Source organism: Onychomys torridus, chromosome 23 (assembly GCF_903995425.1).
Source record: "Onychomys torridus chromosome 23, mOncTor1.1, whole genome shotgun sequence".
NCBI lineage: Eukaryota > Metazoa > Chordata > Mammalia > Rodentia > Cricetidae > Onychomys > Onychomys torridus.
In genome coordinates, this window is record NC_050465.1 from 45247711 (window position 1) to 45271149 (window position 23439).

Below are 23439 nucleotides of genomic sequence, written 5' to 3' on the forward strand. Positions count from 1 at the left end.
CATGCCTGGTTGTGATTATTTCAACAAACAAATTCTGAATCCTATCTGTTAAGCTATAATCCTGCCTCCAGGTATAGTTTAAGGTTAATTTTTCTGCCATGCCATATTATGTTAGTTGAAATTACCATAGTATTTTACTTTATTTTGAGGATGTCTCTAAGTTGTATCCTTTGTGGATACATGATAAAATTGATAGCACATGTTCTTGAGTTTTGATAGTTCATACATCATATACATGTGATTTACTTATATGACGATAACTCGTAATAGAATACTGCAGCACAGACAGTCTCCTGTGACTCGATTGCTGGAATCAATCATAACTGTCATTCTTATTAATGTAAATTGATCCGCACGTGACAGACTTTGAGGACAGACTTGAAAGATGTCTTCCAGGAAAAGAAAACATCTGTCTTATATTTGGACATCTAGTACTAAGTCAAGGTATAACACTGAAATTATCCATCGAAGCTTGCTAGAATTCTCTGAGGCAGCCAACATCTACACCCTGAAGGGGATTCATTTACTCTAGCATGTATCTCTAGTTATGCTTGCCGAGGGAACAGAAAACATGATGGGTGAGTCAGTTACAATATGTGCACTGTTTCCCAGACCCACAAAACAGACGGATTAAAGACATCGGTTCTCAAGCTGTGGGTCGCGATCCCTTTGGTGGGCCACATGACCCTTTCACAGGGTCGCCCAAGACCGTCCTACATATCAGATATTTACATTTTGATTCATAACAGTAGCAAAATTACCGTTATGAAGTAGCCACAAAAATAGTTCTATGGTTGGGGTCCCCACGAGTGAGTAACTGTATTAAGGGATCACAGCTTTAGGAAGGTTGAGAACCTCTGGATTAAGGCATGTATGAACAGATCACAGCCCAGCCTGTGTTTAAGTGACTTAAACTATAACATAGCCATAATACGAATTGTTAAAAGGTGTTATTAATAAAAAACCCGGAGCCAGATATTGGGGTGAACGCCGAAAGATCAGAGAAACAGAACAAGCCACAGCCAACCTCGCCTAACCAACTCCTCAGCCTCCAGAGAGAGACTTCCTGTTTACTCACAATTTATGTACCTTTCTGTGCCCTGCCATTGCCCTTCCTTCCCAGTGCTGGGATTAAAGGCCTGTGTGCGAGCTAGCAAAGGCCGGAGATCTCAAGTGCTGGGATTAAGGGTGTGTGCCACCGCTCTCTGGCCTCTAGGTCTTATCTAGTGGCTGGCTCTATCCTCTGATCCCCAGATAAGTTTATTAAGGTACACAATATATTTGGGTGCACATTACCGGCCCAACATTAGTCTCTTAGCTGTGTGGTCACCCTGGGTTTCATGCCAAAACTAGCCATGTGACAAAGCTCTTTTATAACCTGAAGAAAAATGAGTCCCAGTAGAAAAATGTTAAAGGGATGAGCATGCGTTATGCAGAGGAAGACAGAAATGGCCAATAATGAAAAACAGTTTAAGTCAAATGAAGTAATATTGAGTTGTTGGGTTTTTTTTGTTTGTTTTTGTTTTTGGTTTTTGGAGACAGGGTTTCTCTGTAGCTTTGGAGGTTGTCCTGGATCTCATTCTGTAGCCCAGGCTGGCCTCGAACTCACAGAGATCCGCCTGCCTCTGCCTCCCCAGTGCTGGGATTAAAGGTGTGCACCACTACTGCCCAGCTAGATCGTTTTTTTTTTTTTTTAGACTGAGAAGTTTTGAAATTTAGGGCACAGTGCTATCAACGGCATGAGGCTCGGAATTATGACACTGTTTAGCTGTTTAAAAGATGATCCCATTGACTCTCCTAGGCCTTTCTGTCGAGACTCTGTCCGCCACGCTTTTCGGGCTGTATTTTATGCTTGTCTTTTCCCTTGATTTTCGACTGTCCTTGGGTGTGCTGACTCATATGGGCCTAAACACACCGCCTTCTGACTGTATTTGTTCACTGAATTCATTGATGGCTTAAACCCACTGTTGGGCCGTCTGGTGAAGTTTTGTTCTTAACCCTGGGCTTTTCTGTTCTGAAGTCTTATCAGGCCCTTTAAAGCATGTCTTTCAGTTGATGGCCATTATTTGTGGAGACGTCATCAGCCTAGTTCTTTGTTCTTTAGTTCTTTGACTACAACTTAAGTTGATGAGTCTTGACACTTTGGAATGTCTAAGGACTTCCTCTTTTTCCCAAAGATAAGTTTATTTTCCAAATGTTTCCCTTTAAGGAGGTCTATTCCTAAGAAATGCTAAATCTTTTTATTTTGAATATTTATTCTCTTGCTCACAAAACTTAATTGTAATTCCTTAACCTGTGATGAAACTTTAATAGAATTCAGTAGAGGTAACAGAAAAGGGGCATAGCTCTACTATGTGTCCCATTAAGGGCTTTACATATACTGGTTCAGAAATCTGTACTGTTCCATGTGATGGGAGTCTAATTATCTCTTACAACCATGCATGGTAGGAGGTGTTGTCCCAACTTAACTGTGGAGCATCTGACCTTTAGGTCAGACAAGTTGCTGGAAGTGACATTGCTTTGCAGGGTCACAACCAAAGGTAAAATCAAAGTGTGTGTGGTTTTTTTTGTTTGTTTGTTTTTGCTCTAAAGTTTGTAGTCTTTTAGTACATACTATTTTTATTTCACAGGGGATTTGATAAATGTATAGTGAGACAAAGGATGACTGAGGCTCTAAGAGGTTCCTCTTTTTTAAAATTAATTAATTAATTTATTATGTATACAGAAAAAGGTGCCAGCTCTTATTACAGATGGTTGTGAGCCACCATGTGGTTGCTGGGAATTGAACTCAGGACCTCTGGAAGAGCATTCGGTGCTCTTAACCTCTGAGCCATCTCTCCAGCCCGAGAGGTTCCTCTTTAGAGCAGTGTCTAACACTGTGACATACCCATGCATGGTGGAGTCACGGGCACTTCAGCAAATCTCTGCTGTTCGAAATCAGGTATTACTGTTTTGTTCTGCTTAGTGTCCATTAGGTTTAAGACTTTTTCCGTCTTGAATTTTTAGTTTATATTTTCTATTTGTTGTTGTGGCCATTCTGTCTTATTTTAGGAATTAGTACTTTTATTGATGCTAAGGCCAAACCACTGAAGACGTAATCGCAGGTTGAGATGCAGCCTGAAATATCTGAATGTTAAATTTGGTTACAGAGTTGTATATATGTGTATAACATGTGCCATCTTCCTGGGTCCCCCTTCAGATTTAGAGAGAGAAAAAGTCATGTGTTATCTTTCTGTTCTTTTCAGCTTTCAGAAGAGTTCTTAGATAAATGGCTGTCCTACCCAGAGACCCAGCATGTGCCCCTGAGCCAGCACATGCTTGGCTTTGCCTCCAAGTCTGTCACACGGATGGTCCTGGGTAGCACATTTGAAGATGAACAGGAAGTCATCCGCTTCCAAAAGATGCATGACACAGTGAGTCAAGGGCAACATTTAAAATGATTCTGTTATCAGACTGCATAGCGGACTTTACCTCTCAAGAGTGTGCGAGTGTGCGTGTGTGCGTGTGTGCGCGTGTGCGTGTGTGCGTGTGCGCGCGTGTGCGTGTGCGCGCGTGTGCGTGTGCGCGCGTGTGCGTGTGCGCGCGTGTGCGTGTGCGCGCGTGTGCGTGTGCGCGCGTGTGCGCGTGTGCGCGTGTGTGTGTGTGTGTGTGTGTGTGTGTCTGTGTGTGTCTGTGTGTGTCTGTGTGTGTGTGTGTTTTCCCAGAGGTTTTGAATTGTTACTAAGTTAAAGATTTGTTTGTCTTGTGACCCAGTTTTGGAAGATTAGAAGCTATTTTTCTGCTTATTGTCTTCAAACCTTAGACTAAATGTTAACATTTCCTTGGTTTCGTCCATGTTTATCAATATCTCAAGTAAAATAAAAAATGTTAATTACCTATGATTTATTTAATCCCCTCATATCTGAGGGGATTGCATATATATAATAAAAAACATGGTGACGCACGCCTTTAATCCCAGCACTCGGGAGGCAGAGGTAGGCAGATCTCTGAGTTCGAGGCCAGACTGCTCTACAGGACAACCAGTTCTACACAGAGAAACCCTCTCAAAAACAAAACAAAGCAAAAAGAAAGAAAGAAAGAAAAGAAACTTTTCATATGCCAGCTGAAATTGGTTTGAAAGTATTAGTTTGAAAGTGCCTTGATTAAAGTCATTAAAAATATATCTGAGCCCTGATCTCAGGAGCTATGGATCACATGATCAGACCTCCTGACAAGGAAGAGCTTCTGCTGGCGAGGAAGGTCCTCAGTATTCAACAGTTTGGTCACTCAGCATCACGTGGGAGATCTGTACACTACTTAGTACTCACATGGTTTCCTGTTTTTAGGTTTGGTCTGAGATTGGAAAAGGTTTTCTCGATGGGTCACTTGATAAAAATACCACCCGGAAGAAACAGTATCAAGATGGTAAGTTTAGTCACTCTCAATTAACTAGTTCTGGGTAGTGCATGGCAGGCAGGTACCTGCTGCTGGTCCAGATCCCAGCTCTCTCTCACCCTCAGGTTTTAATAAGGTTTCAAAGATACATGCCAGGATTTTAGTAGTTTTGTCTTTGAATAGTGAGATTATTGGTCATTTGTATTTTCTCTATGCTTTTTCCTTCTACATTTCATTCAATGATCGTTTTTTCTTCAATGAAAGAGCAGTAAATAGAAGCTGACACTCACTGGGCAGTGAGCACTCAGTCCGTGATTGTGGAAAGCATAAGGGGACACCAGAAAGTTTATTATTATGAATACTAAACACTACTGGTGAAATTATTAAGGCCACTCCACGTAGCTAAAAGGGAGGTTTACTTTGTGGGGTAACTTACAAGTGAAGGGATAGGTAACAGGGTCTGGGAAAGGTGTGGCGCAGTCTGGCGGTGTTCTCTGGAGAACTCTGCTCCATCTACCTCCAAGTGTCCAGGGTCCAGGAACCAAGAGAGGTGGCGCATCCGGATCTCAGGTCTTCAGGGGTCTCCCTCAGCCCTGCCTTGTGGGCGTGACAGTTACCGAAGCCTCAGTGGGGGTTGGAACTTCCAGATCAAAGCTGGAATGTCTACCCACTGCAAAATACGCGTGGAATTCTCTTAAAACAAGAAAATATTTGTGTAGTTTTTTTTTTATTTTATTGTATTTGATGTGTACGAGTGTTTTGCCTGCATGTACATCTGTGTACCACTTGAATGGCTGATGCCCACAGAGGCCAGAGGAGGGAGTCACATCTTCTGGAACTGTAATTACAGTTAGTTATGAACCTCCATGTCTGTGCTGGGAATCAAACTCAGGTCCTCTGGGAGAGCAGCTGGTACTCTTAAACCACTGAGCCACCTCTAGCCCATGTGGAGACTTTTACATGTGTGTATGTGGTGCTGAGGATGCTAGGCACATGGTCTGCCACTGAGCTGTGTCTCTAAACCTTGTTATTGGCAGTACTATTTCTGTAAATAGGAAACCAAAACCAAACTAAATGTCTAATATTACAGGAACTGCTAAGGAAATAATGTCAAAATGATTAACTATTCTACAGACATTTGTGAAAATGTATCAAAAATTTAAATTTCTCTAACATTTAAAAAAATTTTAAAACAATTTTATATGAATGAGTTTTGTTTCTTTTTCTTTCCTTTTTTTTGGGTTTTGTTTTGTTTTTTTGTTTTTTGTTTGTTTTTGAGACAGGGTTTCTCTGTGTAATAGCCCTGGCTGTCCTGGCTGGCCTCGAACTCACAGAAATCTGCCTAGCTCTGCCTCCCAAGTGCTGAGATTAAAGGCATGTGAGCCCAGCTGGGAATGAGCTTTTTGCCTGTGTGTGTGTATGTGCACAATGTGTGTGCAGTGCCCTAGGAGTCCAGAAGAGGGTGTTGAATCCTCTGGAACTGGAGTTACACATATCCGTGAGCTGCCATGTGGGTGCTGAGAATTGAACCTGGGTCTTCTGCAAGAACAGCCAGTGCTTTCAACTGCTGAGCTCTCTCTCCAGCTCCCCAAATAAAAAAATATACTGTCATTATAAAATTGAGTGAAATTTTATAATGTTTTCTAAATTGTCTGACAGTGACTTAGAAAGTTTCCATGCAGGGGCTGGAGAGGTGGCTTAGCAGTTGAGTTCACATCCCAGCATCCACATTGGGTAGATCACAAACACCTGTAATTCCAGCTCCCAAGGATCTGATATTTTCTTCTTACCTCTGAGGACACCTGCACACACTCATACGCATGTGCACACACATAGATAAAATATAGACATTAGTAAAGTTTACAAAATAGAAACTAAAGTCCACATAGAAAAGAGTATCTTGTAGGGCTGGGGATGGCTCCTTTGGTCATGTGCTCTAGCCCAAGGACTTGAGTTCAGATTCCCAGCACCTATACAGAATCTAGGTGGGTGGCACACACCTGTAACCCCAGCAATTGAGGGAACATCAGAGGAGGTGACAGGTGGATCCAAGGGCTTGCTGGTCAGCCAGCCTAGCTGAAATGCCAACAAGCTCTAGGTCCAGTGAAAGACCTTATCTCAAAAAATAAGGTGCCAAGCCATCAAAATGGATCGGTGGTCAGACCTGCCAGTGCACATGTCCATGTAGACTAGAGCTCGATGTCTGGTACCCTCCTCTGTCACCCTTGACCTTAAGTTTTGAGACAAGTCTCTAGCTAAACTTAGAGCTCACTGACTAGGAAAGACTAGCTGGCCAGTGATGGGGATATAAATCTAGGTCCTCATTCTTGTGTAGCAAACACTGCACTGAGCCATCCCACGCTCATGCCAGGAATGTATTAATACATTTACTCTGACCTGCTTCATTTTCTTTTCTTGGAACCAGGCAGGGTAATTAGAACACAGATCCTGCACAGTCATACACTTGTGTGGTCCCAGCTACTTAGTATGCTGAGGCAGGAGGATCATCCATTTGGATCCAGGAGTTAGAAACCCCACCTCCCTAAAGAGGAAAACAAAGCTTTGTGAGAGCAACAGATTATTTTCCATATGTAATGGTATTCTTTCTTTTTTTTTTTTTTTTTTTTGTATGTGGAGCTGAGGATTGAACCCAGGGCCTTGCGCTTGCTAAGCAAGCGCTCTACCACTGAGCTAAATCCCCAACCCCGAGTAATGGTATTCTTCATAGGCTTCTCTTAAGTATTTAATTATGACCTACTGTGTGCTGGTTCTTTCTCTGTCAAAGGCCACAAAGCATCATGTGCTCATACTTACAGTTTTAGGGATCCTTCTGACACATCCTCCAGAGGTTGTTTTTTTTTAAAAGCCGATTTGACACACTTCCAGGGAGAGTACTCATGGCCACTCTCCTCATTTGATGGATGCATTTAAATTCATTCCCCTTTGTAAAAAACAAATTTCAGAAATGGTCACAACAATTCCCAAGCTTCTTTATACCACAGTTTTGTGTTAATATTGAAGCCTGGCTTCTACCCCCAAACACTTCGATTCAATTGCTATGAGGTGTGACTTGTGTTTTACTATCTTTAGAAACGCCTCCCAGGTGATTCCGGCATGCTGCAGCGTGGGAATCACTGCAGCACACTATCAACAAACACTGCTTCCCATCATTAGCGTGGGGTCAGTTTTTCAAGTCTTATCACTATTTGGTCAGGATTTATACTGTCCTGTTGTTCAGCCCTGAGAGATGTTAATGCATAAGAAGATTCCCTGTACCTCATTCTAGCTGGAAGAAATTAGAAATGATCTAAAGTCGTGAATTTATAGAGTGTGGGGCTGTGGTAGAAGGAGGCAGGAGAGTGTGGGGCGGAGAGGCTACAGTCTTAAGTCTTGTGACGGGGGCATCAGCTGAGATTGTTTCTCAACATTTATGAGATGGAGAAACCAGCCCTGCAGACCATTGGGTACCTGGATGTCTGAAGGAAGTCTGACAGAGAGACTGTGACTCAGAGTCTTAGAGGTCCAACTAAGCTAGTGTGGTTACCGTGATGCTCATTACAAGGTGAGAGATGAAGATGAGGTCAGGAAGGTTGGACAGCGTTTGTATGGCTTAGAGCTATGTATACATGTCTGTATATGTATACATGTATGTATATGTAAGCATATGTCTAGGTTGCTTCTTTGAGATAGGAAGCTAGTAGATGGTCTCGAGCAGTTATGCTGTGAGTAACATATTATTATTTTTTTAAATCTTGGCTTCCACTGATAGGTGAGAATGTCAGGTCGGAGGCAGAGGGAGTAATTCAGGCGTTGTTGGAACGAAGCAGACTAGAAAGAGACTAGGCTTGGACCAGGTGCTGACCTTGTGATGAGGGACAGAGACAAGAGAGCAACAGAAAATTCTGTGCTCAGAAGACAGAATCATCGACACTGACTAATGCATTAAATATGGAGCGAGAGAGAGGAGAAGCAGGCTGTAGGGCCAAAGTAACTAAAATAAGATTCTTAGTAAACGCGATGGGGAAGCTTGGGAAGATACAGTTTTGGAACATGTAATATGCTCCAGGTACCTAAGTGGAGATGTCAAGGTTGTGGTTAAATTTATGAGTCTGGAGTTTGGAGGAAAGAGGTCCTGACTAGAAGTAAAATTCTGCAAGTATTTGCTACATAGTTTTAAAATCTTCAGACCAGAGCTCACCCAGGTAGCAAATACAGATTAAAAGGGAGGTTCAAAACAAGGCCCTTCCATAGTTCCAGGCCAGCCTGAGCCAAATAGTGAGACCCTGTCTCCAAACAGACAAACCAAAAATAAATAAATAAATAAAGAAAGAAAGAAAGAAAGAAAGAAATAAAGAAAGAAAGAAAGAAAGAAAGAAAGAAAGAAAGAAAGAAAGAAGAAAAGAGAAATAAACAACAACCCAGCCTTTGGACATTCCGGTGTTAAAACATTAACTCTGGAAGGAGTTAAAAGGAGATGAGATGGACAGCGGGAGAGAGAGAGGGAGTGTGAGTCTCTGGAGTGCCCTCCCGGGAGCCATGGGTGGGGGGCAGCGCTTCTGGAGTGAGTTCTGATGTCACCAGGGATGGAACAGGTCAGCGAGGATGAGGGAGGCAAATCCTGGGATAGTTTTAGTGGCCATCGGTTACCAGTTACTTGTGTCTTTTACGTTTCAGAATTTACCTTTCTTATTATTTCCTCTCTGTTTCTCTTTCTCAGTGAGACTTGATTTGAGAGAAGCAGTGGAGTTTCAAGGCAGAATTTAGAAGGAAGGGTTCATAGTGATGGAGAAGCGTGTGTTTGGAGGCCTGTATGGTGTTAGAATTGTTTCATGTTTTCATCTGGGTGGTAATATTTAGTTATTTCTTTTTTTTTCTTTTCTTTTCTTTTTTTTTTTAAAAGATTTATTTATTATGTATACAGTATTCTGCCTGCTGGCCAGAAGAAGGCACCAGATCTCATTACAGATGGTTGTGAGCCACCACGTGGTTGCTGGGAATTGAACTCAGGACCTTTGGAAGAGCAGCCAGTGTTCTTAACCTCTGAGCCATCTCTCCAGCTCTAGATATTTCTTTAGACTCAATTACTTCTTGAATTGCATGTAGGTATTTTATACACTTTTCAGTATGTATCTGAAATTTAACAAAGAAAGACAAAATGCATATGAATTTACATACAAATTTGCATTTAAAATTATTGGTTACTGACTTCAAAGGTTTTGTTCCTCACATGGTAATATGAACAGAGGGGTTTTTGTTTGTTTGTTTGAGACAGGGTTTTTCTATGTAGCCCTGGCTGTCTTGGAACTCACTCTGTAGACTAGGCTGGCCTTGAACTCAGAGATCCACCTGTCTCTGCTTCCCAAGTGCTGGGATTAAAGGTGTGCGCCACCACTGTCCAGCCTGAACAGAGTTATTTTTAGGAAGTTTAATCTCCACAAATACTTATATTCTTAATTATTTTTTTTTCAAATTTTCTTCCAGCCCTCCTGCAGTTGGAATCTACTCTAAAGCAAATCATAAAGGAACGAAAAGGAAGGAACTTCAGTCAGCATATCTTCATCGACTCCTTAATCCAAGGGAACCTTAATGAGCAACAGGTGATGGAAGGGTTAGGCCTTTATGAGGAGGTCACCTATGTGTAGAGAGCTTTTCATTCAGTCCAAATGTCCTCCAAGAAGTTGAGTGTCTCTTTTGTCATATCGTGAGTAGTCGGTGTCCCCCTAGTTGACCCTCAGAAGCTGCTGTAGAGCATTTCAAATTAGGATAAGCAAACATCAAGCCCAAATGATCTATTAAATTAATAGAGGAGGAGTGTGTGTGAGCCTTGAAGGACTCAGCCTTCCTGTCCACATGGCCCGGTTCAGTGCTTGTTTGTTACCAGCATAATCTGTGTTTATGGTGCCGCCAGGCAAGGGTCAGCAGTGACATCCTTGCCACTTCATTATAGGAGTCCCAACATGGCATCTAGCATCTCTAATAGGCAGAAAGAAGTTTCTGGATGGGAGTTTGTGCAGAAATCGATCCGGTTCTGAGGACAGTAGCAGGACTTCTTCCCTACGGCAAAGACAATGTTGTTACACCAGACCATGCCATGAGAATAAGACTGAAAAGATTTGCCTTGGTGAGCCAGGAAGATGACTAAGAAATAAATGTCTGTTGCATCAAAAAGTCTGTGCGGATTGGGGATTTAGCTCAGTGGTAGAGCGCTTGCCTAGCAAGCACAAGGCCCTGGGTTCGGTCCTCAGCTCCGGCAAAAAAAAAAAAAAAAAGTCTGTGCAGCCAGGAGTGGGGGCGTACACCTTTAGTCCCAGCACTCAGGAGGCAGAGGCAGGCCAATGTCTGAGTTCCAGGCCAGCCTGCATAGTGAGACCCTGTCTTGAAAAACAAAAGACAGTGCAGGCTAGGATCTACCCGTGACAGGGTGGATAGGAGTGGGTAGGGGTTTGAGGAACCAGAATGCATCGTATAGTCTGATTGTCAAAGGACAAGTTTAATGAAAAAAGACAAAAATAAAAGGTAAAATTAACACGACTAAGAAAATAGGCAGTCCAGTCTTTAGAGATTTTTGTTCTTTAACATGTAAATGTGTGAGCCTGTGTGAGATTATATACACCGTGTGTGTGCAGGAGCCCTCAGAGGCCAGAAGGGGGCGTTGGATCTCTGATGCTGGAGTTACAGGAGGTTGGGAGCCTCCCATTGAGCTTGCTGGGAACCAAACCTAAGTCCTCTCTCTGCAATGAATGCTCTTAACTGCCCAGATGCCTGTCCGGCCCAGCTGCCCGTTATTTAGATTGGTTCTCACATCACACGGATTTTTGTCTTTGGTGAAGACCTAATAATGATATATTTCCCCCCACTTTCTGTTGAAGCTGATTTTATACTCTAGTGTATTTTAGTAGGATCTAGTAAAGACCACCTTATATTTCATACTTTCTAAATTTAGTTTTGTCTTGTAGATCTTAGAAGACAGTATGATATTTTCTCTGGCTGGTTGCATAATAACTGCAAAGTGTAAGTATGAGTTGATTTCTCTCTGAGATGGATTACAAAAATACACACTGGTGAAGCTGTTCTAGAGAGAAGCACTGCAGGGGCCCTTTGTCCTGTCCTCTCCTGGCTGTTTGATTCTGGTTTAAAAAGCTCTCTTCACCTGGGTGCCTCCCACACACGTGCGTTCAATTTCACCTTTGAAAATTGCCATAAATGTCTCGGCACGTTTTATGGATTGTGAATTCTAGTTAGTGCCTTTCAAATGAACTGCCATCAACACCTTTCCTCGTGAGTGATGAGTTTTTCCATATCTCACACACATAAACACACGCACGCACGCACGCACGTGCCTGTGCTAAGGGTTGAACCCAAGTCCTTGACCACACAAGATAGACAGTCCCCCACTGAGTCATAGCCCCTCTGTTGCTGATTCCAAGCTGGTCTGCTGTTACTAAGGACTGGAAAAAGGTGCCGAGTCCACAGCAATCATGATTCGAAAGAACTCTCTTCTTGGAATTGAAGATGATTTCTATTTAAAATCCTAAGGTGTGTGACCTTCATTGGTTTGTAGATTTATAGAGAACAGCACATTGATACAGTATTTATATAAATGTTTATAAACATAAAAAGTTATAATATAAAATGCTTCCAGGAAGTATTCAGGTACCAGCTTAAAATGTGGAAAATTTGTGTTCGCTTGAAGGACTTCATTTACACTTTTCAAGGAGAAGTTTTTGGAATGCTGAGGACTGCTAGTATAAACTCCCCACACGTTTCTCCTCTTTAACATCTAGATGTGTCCAGATGTTACAGACTAAATGAAATTTATGCAGATGTGTCAAAGATCTCAATTACTTAAAATGTATTATTTAATTGTTTCTCACATTGATTTACCTGTTGTGGTAGCATGGGCACATGTCATGGTGTGAGCATGCAGCTAGTGGAGTTCAGCTTACCATAGGTCCAGGAACTGGACTCAGGTTACTGGGCTTGCCAGCAGTAAATTTACCTGCTGAGCCATCTCACAACCCATCAATATTTTTTAATGCTTATTTGGTTTTTTGATTTTTCAAGACAGGGTTTCTCTGTGTAACAGCCCTGACTATAACCTGGAATTCACTCTGTAGATCAGGCTGGCCTCCATTTCACAGAGATCTGCCTGCCTCTGCCTCCCTCCTGGCTGCTGGGTAAAGGTGTGTACCACAGCCACCTGGCTTTGATTATTTGCTTTAAATCTATGTTACATTAAAGTGTATCTTTGATAAAGCTTTTTAAAAAATGGAATTAACCTGGGCATGGTGGCACATGCCTAAATTCCAGTATTGAGGAGGGTGAGTTCCAGGCCATCCACGGCCACACAGACCCAGTCTCAAAAGCAGATCAAAACGAAAGGGAGTTTATTATAGTGTGACAACCACAAAAATTGGTCGTGTTAAAGGTAGAATTAAGAGTTAAATCTCATTTTCAGTTTTTAGGGAGAGTTTATAAAGAACATTACTATGCATCTCTTTGTATGTATTCTGTGACTTTTTTAAGAGATGTATTTATTAGTTTTAAGTGATAATAAAGTCAAGCAGGACATATGGATGACTACTGTATGCAAATCCTTGTTAGTAGTATATAGATATATATTGTAAACTTGAGTTGCATATTTAAATATATAATGTAAATTGCATATGTTTTCATATCATTTTGTGGTTCACCCAAAAGCCATATTGGGTCATGCTAAGTAAAGTGGCACACGCCTTTAATCCCAGCACTCAGAAGCAGAGGCAGGTGGATCTCTGGGAATTTGAGGCCAGCCTGGTTTACAGAGCAAGTTCCAGGACAGACAGGATGTGTAGGGAGAGTTAAGGACATTGACAGTTAGTCTTGAATATTGAGTTACCAGTTGGCTATTGATTTTTAGAGGCAGTAAGTCAGTCAGGCAGACATATTTTTTCCTCATTTTTCGAGACAGGGTTTCTCTGTGTAGTTTTGGTGCCTGTCCTGGGTCTTGCTCTGTAGATCAGGCTGGCCTTGAACTCACAGAGATCCATCTGCCTGCCTCTGCCTCCCAAGTGCTGGGATTAAAGGCGTGTGCCACCACTGCCTGGCCTTCAAGCATACATTTTTAAAAAGTTAACTTTGGGTTTTGTGAGTGTAGTTCAGTGTTAGAACACTTACCTTGCACACACAAGGCCTTGGTTTGATCCCCAGCACTGTGATAACAATAACAATAACAATTTAATTTGAGTCAGTCCTCAGCCTAGGAAAAACAGGTCATTGATAAGGAGAGGTAGACAGTGCTCTATACACATTACAGAGCTCCTGGATTAGAAAAGGTAGTTCTTTAGGTACTGTTGCTTACCCATATCTAGGGAGAGGTTTATTGGAACAGTTAGGGAGTATAGCTACTTTGTTTCATCTGCCTTTTGTCCATTTTACCCTGTGAAAATAATTCACAAACCAGCTGAAACCAAAAATGAGCCACGAGCCAGTGTCTGTCAGAGTACTTATTAAAAGTTCAGAGGAGGGTCAGGGAGGTGGTTCAGGGGGTGAAGGTACTTGCCTTCAACCTGATGACCTGAATTCAGACCCAGGAATCCACATGGTGGAAGGAGAGAACCAACTCCTACAGGTTCTGAACCCCACAGACGTGTCAATGCACTTACATATACACATTATACACATACATATATGCTCAGTAGATAAATATGATTAAAGTTTTTAAAATAGTGCAGGTGGTGGACCTTACTCCTAACCTGCATAGAGTCAGAATCTCTGGGTGTTAGGTTGCAGCCTCAGTGAACTCTCGAATGATTTGGGGGAGCCAATCCCCCGAGAAATAATTATGAAAAGTTTAAAAAAAAATTCATGTTCTCATATGAGCAAATCTCCCACTAATTTGATTTGTAGGAATCGTTAGTGTTTCTGAGTGAAGAAGCTGATTAAGTTGGGTTTTTACTTCATGAGATTGAAATAGATGATCTCCAACATTCATCCAGGCCCCCTTGGGTGCTTATCCTCACCGGCCTTAGGTAGGCTGACCTTACGTGGTCTGTCCCTTACCTGCCAGACTTCAGAAAGACATGTCTTGATAGCTCTACATGTTTCCCCATCTTTTACACACCTTTGTGTTCTGTTCAAAGAAACTCAAATCCTGTGAAGAATTTTGTTTTAATTTTTGGTAACATTCATGTACATCTACCAGGAAAAAAAAATCATGAACTAAACCATTAGCCTTTTTTTTTTTTCTTATTTTATACCAGAAATTATGCAGTAGCTATTTTCATTGATCCCAATATGCTTTTTACATAGTGTGCACCTGGGCGATCTGCTTTCTGACGACTTCTGAAGACGTTCAAAAGAAGCTGCACAAGGAGACTGACCAAGTTTTCGGGAAAGGTCCTATTACATCAGAGAAAATTGAGCAGCTGAGGTAGGAGTACAATGAAAGGGAAAAAATAGTTAAACAGGTGATATCAGGTGGTTTATTAACATAAAGCTTATGCTGATATGTAAGAATGTTAGCGATGTCTTTCTTAAAATATTTACATAGATTTTAATTTTGATTTGTTCCTGTTTATTCAAAAAAATTATTTAGACGGGCATAGTGGTACAAATATTTAATCCCAGTACCTGAGAGGCAGAGGCAGGTGGATCTCTGTGAGTTCAAGGCCAGCCTGGGTCTACATAGCGAGTTCCAGGACAGACAGAGCTACAATAAGGAGACTCTGTCTTGCAAAAAAATAAAAATAAAAACAACAGCAAAGTTGTATGTGTCTGTGTCTATAAGAGTGTTTGTGCACATGTGTGTGTGCCTGTGGAGACCAGAAGAGGGAGTTGGATCCCTTGGAGCTGGAGTTAGTTGTGAGCCACCCAGCATGGGTACTGGGATCCAAACTCAGTCCTCATGATTGAGCAGCAAGCACTCTTACTTGTTCTTGACAGCCCCTGTTTCTGATTTTTGAGGCAGAGTCTTTACTGTGTATGGGGCACAAACTTGTAATCCTCCTGCCTCAACCTCCTGGGTAATGTGATCACAATTTTGTGTACTATACCCATTTACATACAGATTTTAACACATTAAATTTAATCTCATGTCTAAAACCATAAAAGTAGTTCTGGGAGCTGGAGAGAGGGCCCAGCAGTGAAGAGCACTAACTGCTCTTCTAGATGACCCAGGTTCAATTCCCAGAACCCAAATGGTGGTTCACAACCATCTGTAGTTCCCAGGGATTCACTGCCCTCTTCTGGCCTCCATGAGCAGTACATGCTAATATGGTGTAACAGACATCCATGCTTGCAAAACACCTAGACACAGAGAATAATAATAAATTAAAAAATAAGACTATGCAACTATTGGGCCATATTAAAAAAAATAAAGCAGTTCTAGAGAACCTTTTAATTAGCCTGTATGTAGTAGCAATGATGTCAAGCATGTGGACATTTATACTTTGCTTATAGGAATACCTAATAGTATAGGCACACAGGGAAATGCTATGGTAGGATTTTATAGTGTTAAGCAGACACTCAGCCTCTGTATGACTCAAAAATTCCTGAGCACTCCTAGGTAGTTACTCAAGAGAAACAAAAGCAGGCCTACACAAAGACCTGTGTGCAGATGTTGGTAGCTGTACATTCAAAACACAAGAGCTGGAAGCAGTCCAGATGGCTACCAACTGGTAGATAAACTAGCAAATTTTGATACTGCCCTACTGTGGGAGGCTGCTAATTAAGAGAAAAACAATGTCAATATATACAGCCACTTGTTAAGTGAAAAAAACGAAGTGCAAAGGACTGCCGACCACATTGTTTGGCTAATGTGAAAATTCTGCCAAAGGCAACATCAGCTGCTAGAAGGCTTTGCCACTTCTCTCAGCCTGTTCTCCAGATTGCAGCCGGGTCTGTGGTTGCACACTGTAGTCACTTGGGCCACTTTAAAAGACAGACACCTACCTGGAAGCAATCTCAAACTGCTCCGCAGTCTCTGGGCATCAGGCGGCTTCCCAGAGTTCAGTCTTAACACAGACATCCCCAAAAAGAAAAAGTTTCCCAGGTCCCTGAAACTGGAGTTGGACTGTTTTGAGTCACCATGTGGGTGCCGGGACCCAAACCATCTATCTCTCCAGCTCAATCGTGTGGCTTTTGACCTCCATTCTCCAATGTTTGTCATGCTTGTTGACTTCAACACATCTGTTTAATTTTTTTCAAAAACAGATATTGCCGGCAAGTGCTGTATGAAACTGTTCGGATTGCCAAATTAACCCCCGTTTCTGCCCGGCTTCAAGATCTTGAAGGAAAAGTCGGCCCATTTGTTATTCCTAAGGAGGTGGGAAATTTATTGTATTTAGCTTAGCTTATCTTCAGCTACTTTGGTATGTATTTTTATTTAATTGAAAGTAATTTTTTTCAGGCGGTCTATTTTGATCGGTTTTCCTTCCCCCATCTCCTCCCCATCCTTTCAACTCCACGGCCTTCTTTCTCCCTTTAGAAAACAAACAGGAAAATAAAGAAACAAACAAATCAGAATAAACAAAACATCTGAACAAAAAAAACAAAGAAAAAGCGTGAGAAACATTCCCAACACAAACACACTCATACACACACAACAATAAAAACACAAAGTTGGAAACCATAACATACAAGCAAAAGGCCAGGAAGTTTAAAAAAAAAAAAAAAAGACAGAACAAAGCATTTTGAGACAAAAGTCTCCAAAAGCGCCATTGAGTTCATCTTGTGGTGGCTGTCCGCCGCTGGGCTGGGGTGTGTTCTTGTGTTCCTGAAGGTGTCAGTCAGTGCCACATGTTACCGAGTCACAGCCAGACTCACAGCCGGAGTTGGCGAATTTCCTGTAGCTTTCCTCCCTTGTTTCCATGTACCGCTGTTCCCCGTCTGTCTGTATGTCTGTGCGCTCTTGTGTGTGATTACTGTGCTGTGTGTGCATGCATATATGCACGTGTGTGTACCAGGCTTTTTCCTTTGGGCTGCCAACCAGCTCCCAAATCAAGATACGGAGACTTACATTAGTTTCCGAATGCTCGGCCTTAGCTCAGCTCTTATTTTAATGTTTCTATCTACGTTTTGCCTTGGGGCTTTTTATCTCTTTTCCTTTGTTTATCTTGTTTCCCTGCTGTCTCTACAGCTGGCTGGCTTCTGGCCCCAGGCATGTCCCTCTTTTTTGTTTTCTTTCTCTTCTCTCTCCCGCCTAGTTTTCTCCTATTTATTCTCTCTATCCGCCGGCACTGCCCATCCCTCTCCTGTCCAGTTCTTTATTAGACCAATTGCATGCCTTAGGTAGGCAAGATGAAACAGCAACACATCTTTTCATAGTTAGACAAAATATAGCAGAAACAAATGTAACCCACCTTTACACAGTTAAAAATGCCACAGCAGAAACAAATGTAACCCACCTTTACACAGTTAAAGTAATATGCCACAGCATAAACAAATGTAGCACACCTTTACACAGTTAAAGTAATATGCCACAGCATAAACAAATGTAACACATCTTTACACAGTTCAAGTAATATTCCACAACATAAACAAAAGTAACGCATCTTTACACAGTTAAATATTCCACAACATAAACAAAAGTAACACACATTTCACAGTTCAAGTAATATTCCACAGCATAAATGAATGTAACACATCTTTACATACGTATATATCTTAAAAAGTCAAGTTAGGGGTTGGTAAGATTATTCAGCAGATAAAACACCTGATGTGCAAGCCTAGTAAGCTGGGTTTGATCCCCAGAGCCCACACTAAGGTGGAAGACCAGAACTGACTCTGAAGAGTTGAACTCTGATCCCACATGCATGCCATGGCACACCCTTAATCACATTCACACATAATACACACAATAATAATAATAATAATTTTTAAAAACCTGAGCCTTAATATGATACAATTAATGTGTTCTTTCTTTTTTTATTGAGTATATTGTAACTGTTAATAAAACCAGCACTTGATGGAGATTCCATTCATTTTAAAAGCTACATAGTATTCCACTATATGTATCATATCAACTTATGTCCTGTAAATAAAGCCATCCCACTAATGAAGATTCAGATTGACATTCTGTTTTTATTTTTATAAATTACAAAGTTGTATAGGTATTGAATAATACCTTGGAAATGGAGTTTTTGAAAGCTGGGCATAGTGTTGCATACCTGTAATTCCAGTACTTGAGAGGCTGAGGCAGGAGGATTGCCATATGTTTGAAGCCATCCTGCAAGACATAGTGTGTTGGAGGTCAGCCTGGCTACCCTGTGAGGAAAGGGAGTATCTGGATCCAAAGCCATGGGCTACCGTTAGGGATTGAAGTTAGTTCAGGTAGAGCCCTTGACCAACTCTGCGCAAGGCCCTGGTTTTGAGCCTGAGCACCACCAAGTGAATTATTTCATTAATAATGAATCTTGTAAAAGGCTATTTATCCTTCACTAATAAATAGTACATGCTTTCTCAGGGCTATGGATGTGGCCCCATGAGAGTGTATTTACCTGGCTTGTGTAGAGGTCAGTCCTTAGCACAACAATTAACTAACTCACAAAATACTTTTAAGATTAGGGGTTAGCTGGGTGGCGGTGGCGCACGCCTTTAATCTCAGCACTTGGGAGGCAGAGGCAGGTGGATCTCAGGGAGTTTGAAACCATCGTGGTCTACAAAGTGAGTTCCAGGACAGCCAGGACTGTTACACAGAAAATTCCTGTCTTTTTTTTTTTTTTTTTTTTTTAAAGATTTATTTATTTATTATGTATACAGAAGAGGGCGCCAGATCTCATTACAGATGGTTGTGAGCCACCATGTGGTTGCTGGGAATTGAACTCAGGACCTCTGGAAGAGCAGTCAGTGCTCTTAACCTCTGAGCCATCTCTCCAGCCCCCTGTCTTGAAAAAAAAAAAAGAAGGAAAAAAAAAAAAAAGAGACTGAGGGTATAGCTCAGTGGGCCCCAGAGTTCAATCCCTAAGCACCCCAAAAATATAAAGAACTTCCCTCCAGTTTCTTACCACTTTGGATTTATGAATCTTCTGTGTATCTTGTGCATCATATTATCTCATTGTTTCATTTGCTTCTGATAATTAACAGCTTTTCATACGTGTATCCACAGTTAGCCTGCTCTTCTTCCTAGTGAGCTGTCTGCCTGTTCCTCAGCTGTCGGTTATGTGGTGGATTTCTTCCTGTTTATAATCCTCTTCCACTGAGGCTCACTGTACTTCTCAGGTTTTAGCCATACGCAGGTTTTACATTTTCACAGAGTCAAGTCTGGCTTCTCCTGCTTGGCATCTGGATACAGCGGCATGCTTAGGAGGCCTGATCTGTTGTAAGATCACCAAGAGAATGGCGGGTGGTGACCTCGTCACTTTACATTCTCACTGCCTGTCGTAGAAGAGCCTGTGGGTGACCTGTGTTGCGTTTGTCATGCTTGACTAACTAGCCTTTGTCTTTTAGACCCTCGTCCTTTATGCCCTCGGCGTGGTTCTTCAGGACCCCAGCACTTGGCCATCACCACACAAGTAGGAAACAGTCTTATGTCTTTTTGATTGCTGTGTTTATGTGTATGCGTATTTGCATTCCTTTCCAGTGGTTTGATGAGAAAACTCAGTATGTGGTAATGATGTGACAGGACCGGGAAGCCACTCCGCCTCTGTCTGCTCTTTGCCGCTTCTCCTTCATGGCCTCGTTCCTCTATCCGCTCTCCTTTCTCCTCTCTTCCTCCTTTATTTATTTTCTATTTATATGTAACATTTTATATATATATATGTATATATATGTATATACACACACATATATATATCTATAAACATATATATATAATACATATAACATTAAAACATTCATTCTTAGTAAAATAGCAGGTCTTCAATTTTTATTCTAAGATTATTAGCTATTAGCTAAATTTTATATTCCAAATGTTTGTTTTTTAATTTTTTTTATTTTCTGTTTTTTTCCGAGTTTCTCTGTGTAGTTTTGGTGCCTGTCCTGAATCTGGCTCTGTAGCCCAGGCTGGCCTCGAATGCACAGAGATCCACCTGGCTCTGCCTCTTGAATGCTGGGATCAAAGGCGTGCACTGCCACCGCCGACACCACCACCACCACTTGGCTCCAAATTGTTTTAATAACAAAATGAAAGATTGAAAGATATGCTTCTATAAAAATATATATGCCTATAATTATAAAAAACTAAAATTTGGAAAAAAATTTATTTTTCTCAAGACAGGGTTTTTTTGTGTAGCACTGGCTGTCCTGGAACTTACTCTGTAGACCAGGCTGTCCTCAAACTCAGAGATCCATCTGCCTCTGCCTCTTGAGTGCTGGGATTAAAGTCGTGCACCACTATTGACAGCAAAATTTGAAATTTTTTAATCTTAAAAAAAATCTTATGTAAAAAATGCCAAGTTTTCGATAAACTTTAAGTGAGATAGGAAGGATCTAGCTGAGTATGTTGCTCATGTGTAAGGCCTGGATTCCTTGACAGTACCATAGGGAGAGAGAGAGAAAGGAGGAACCTCATTGGAATGTTTGACATCGTTGCTATTTTCAGAACATTCAGAGAAATTAAAAATGTTAAAAGGAATAGGTGGAGCCAGTTGTGGAGGCACACAGCTGTAATCTCATCACTTGGGCATAACATGTCTTTCTCTGTCCACCAGCCAGCTCCCAAATAACGACATGGAGACTTCTTGTTAATTATGAAAACTTGGTCTTTAGCTTAGGCTTGTCCACAACTAAGCTCTTATAACTTATTAATATGCTTATATTAATCTACATTTTTTTTTTTTTTTGAGACAGGGTTTCTCTGTGTAGTTTTGTGCCTTTCCTGGAACTAGCTTTCTGTAGACCAGGCTGGCCTTGAACTCATAGAGATCCACCTGCCTCTGCCTCCCGAGTGCTGGGATTAATCTACATTTTACCACGTGGCTCTTTTACCTCTTTTGCTGCACATCCTACGTCCTCTGCGTCCTCTGCCGCTGTCTGGCAACTCTGCCTTTCTTCCTCCCAGCATTCCTCGCTGCCCGGAAGTCCCGCCTATACCTCCTACCTACCTATTGGCTATTCCACAGCAGTCAGCCTTCACACCGTGTACAAATACCCCACAAGGCTGGGGAGGTGGAGGCAGGAAAAGTGAGAGTTTGAGGATAACCTGGGCTACACATCAAGACTTTCTCACAAATATCTACCCACCCCACCTCCCAAAGGGAATAGAGGCTGAGTTGTGGAAGTCATTTTGAGCTATTACATTTAGAAGATACAGATGTTAGTGTTATAACTGAGAGCTTCCTGAAGCTGGGTACTTCCTTATTCATACAAGGGCCCGTCTCGGAAGGAAGGAAGGAAGGAAGGAAGGAAGGGAGGAAGGAAGGAAGGGAGGAAGGGAAGAAGGAAGAGAGTGGGGATGAAAACAGTAATCTCCAGACTCGGCTCTTTTGGCTTCAGCCTTGGTTCATTTCACCCAGGAACTGTGTTGCTGCCCAAGGAACAAGCCCTGCTGTCCCAGCCCTTGGAGCAGAGTGGGAACAATTCCCACCTCACAGGTGTGGGCAAGCTTAAATTGATGCCTGGTAGAGTGCCTAGCAGAGCACCTACTATGTAGCAAATCTTTGATAAGTGTGCATGTGCAGCACTCAAGGCCAGGAGCTATGCTGAACATTTGTTTGTTTTTAATGTAATTAAAATGTAAATACATCATGTCCCCTCTCCTTCCGCTTCCTCCAATCCCTCCCATGTCATCTTCTCTTTGACCATTGTTGTTACACCTGCATATAAATGAAGCAACATATAAACACAACCTGTTGAGTCCGCTCTGTGCTGCCTGCACGTGTGCGTTGCTAAGGCCACCGGATGTTAGTAGATCCGAGAGAGCTCATCCCTGGAGGACACTAATCTTCTCTCAGCAGTTGTCAGTTGCTTGTAGCCCCTCATCTAGGGGTAGGGCCTGGTGAGATCCCCCGTCTCAGGAATATCAACTGTTACTGGAACTGTTTGGGTTTTGCTCGGGCAACCATATTGTTTCATGGGCGCATCTTTCCCGTCATAACGAGAAGGCGCAATCTCGCAGCGGACTTCCTGGTCCACTGGCATGAAACATTTCTCTTACCTGATCCTACTTAATTCTCTCCCCCGTCCATGAGCTGAGTCTTCTACAGCTGGAGGAATGGCCAGAGAGCTTGTATTTACACTATGGTGCAGAGACAGGATGCCAGCTGTTGTCCGCTGTTGGCTTTCTCTGTGTACACAGCTGGGAAAGACACGTGTAGACACCTACGTAGGACCTTCTACAAGACAGATGAATGCAAAGGATATGCCTTTTGGCATATTGATGTGTGTGTGTGTGTGTGTGTGTGTGTGTGTGTGTGTGTGTGTGTGTATGTATGTATGTATATATATTTGGTTTTTTGAAACAGGGTTTCTCTGTGTAGCTTTGGAGCCTGTCCTGGAACTCACTCTGTAGACCAGACTGGCCTTGAACTCACAAAGATCTCTGCCTCCTGAGTGTTGGGATTAAAGGTGTGCGTCACCACCGCCCAGCAAATACTGACGTTTTAATAATCTGTAACAGTGCTCTTAAATGTGTCATTAGAATCTAAATGCTCCTGCCTCCTGTGTACATGGAAGGAGAGGCACTCTCCACCAAGTCCACCAGCAAGTGTTCATGTTCCTCCTCTCTAACACGGTATAGATCTTTTCAAAACATTTGTATTTGAAAAGAACTTACATGTTTCCTTTTTAATGTTTCTACTTCTCCAATAGCATTTGACAGGGGAAGTCTAAAATAAAAGAGCCTTTCTTAGCCTCTTAATATCTTTCACTTATAGCAAATACGAGTACAGTGTAATTGGTAAGTAGAATCTCAAGGCTTGGATGCCTAATTTTAATTGGAGAAACAATATGCTGGATCTGAGGAATGTATTTTTTTTTTTAATCCACTGTTTAGGGGTAACATATTTAGAAACAGCAAGAGATTAAATGTCTGTGTGTTCAGTGGCTTGGAAGTATAATAAAGTATAACGTGACTGCAGTAGATTTAAATAGTTACAGCCTGTGCATTTAGTGTTGATGTTGAGGTGTAAGTGGGACCGTTATGGTGAA

The 23439-nt window shown here is 41.9% G+C and overlaps 1 protein-coding gene across 1 annotated transcript in view; it reads left to right on the top strand.

Moving 5' to 3' along the window:
- LOC118573433 (cytochrome P450 20A1) overlaps positions 1-23439 on the top strand; it is a 41016-nt gene that overhangs the window by 16838 nt on the left and 739 nt on the right. The window contains exons 5-11 of the mRNA XM_036173726.1: positions 3246-3413; positions 4326-4404; positions 9856-9971; positions 11331-11385; positions 14665-14785; positions 16567-16678; positions 19801-19865. Coding sequence (XP_036029619.1) covers positions 3246-3413; positions 4326-4404; positions 9856-9971; positions 11331-11385; positions 14665-14785; positions 16567-16678; positions 19801-19865 — 716 coding nt within the window. The remainder of the gene's footprint in view (positions 1-3245; positions 3414-4325; positions 4405-9855; positions 9972-11330; positions 11386-14664; positions 14786-16566; positions 16679-19800; positions 19866-23439) is intronic.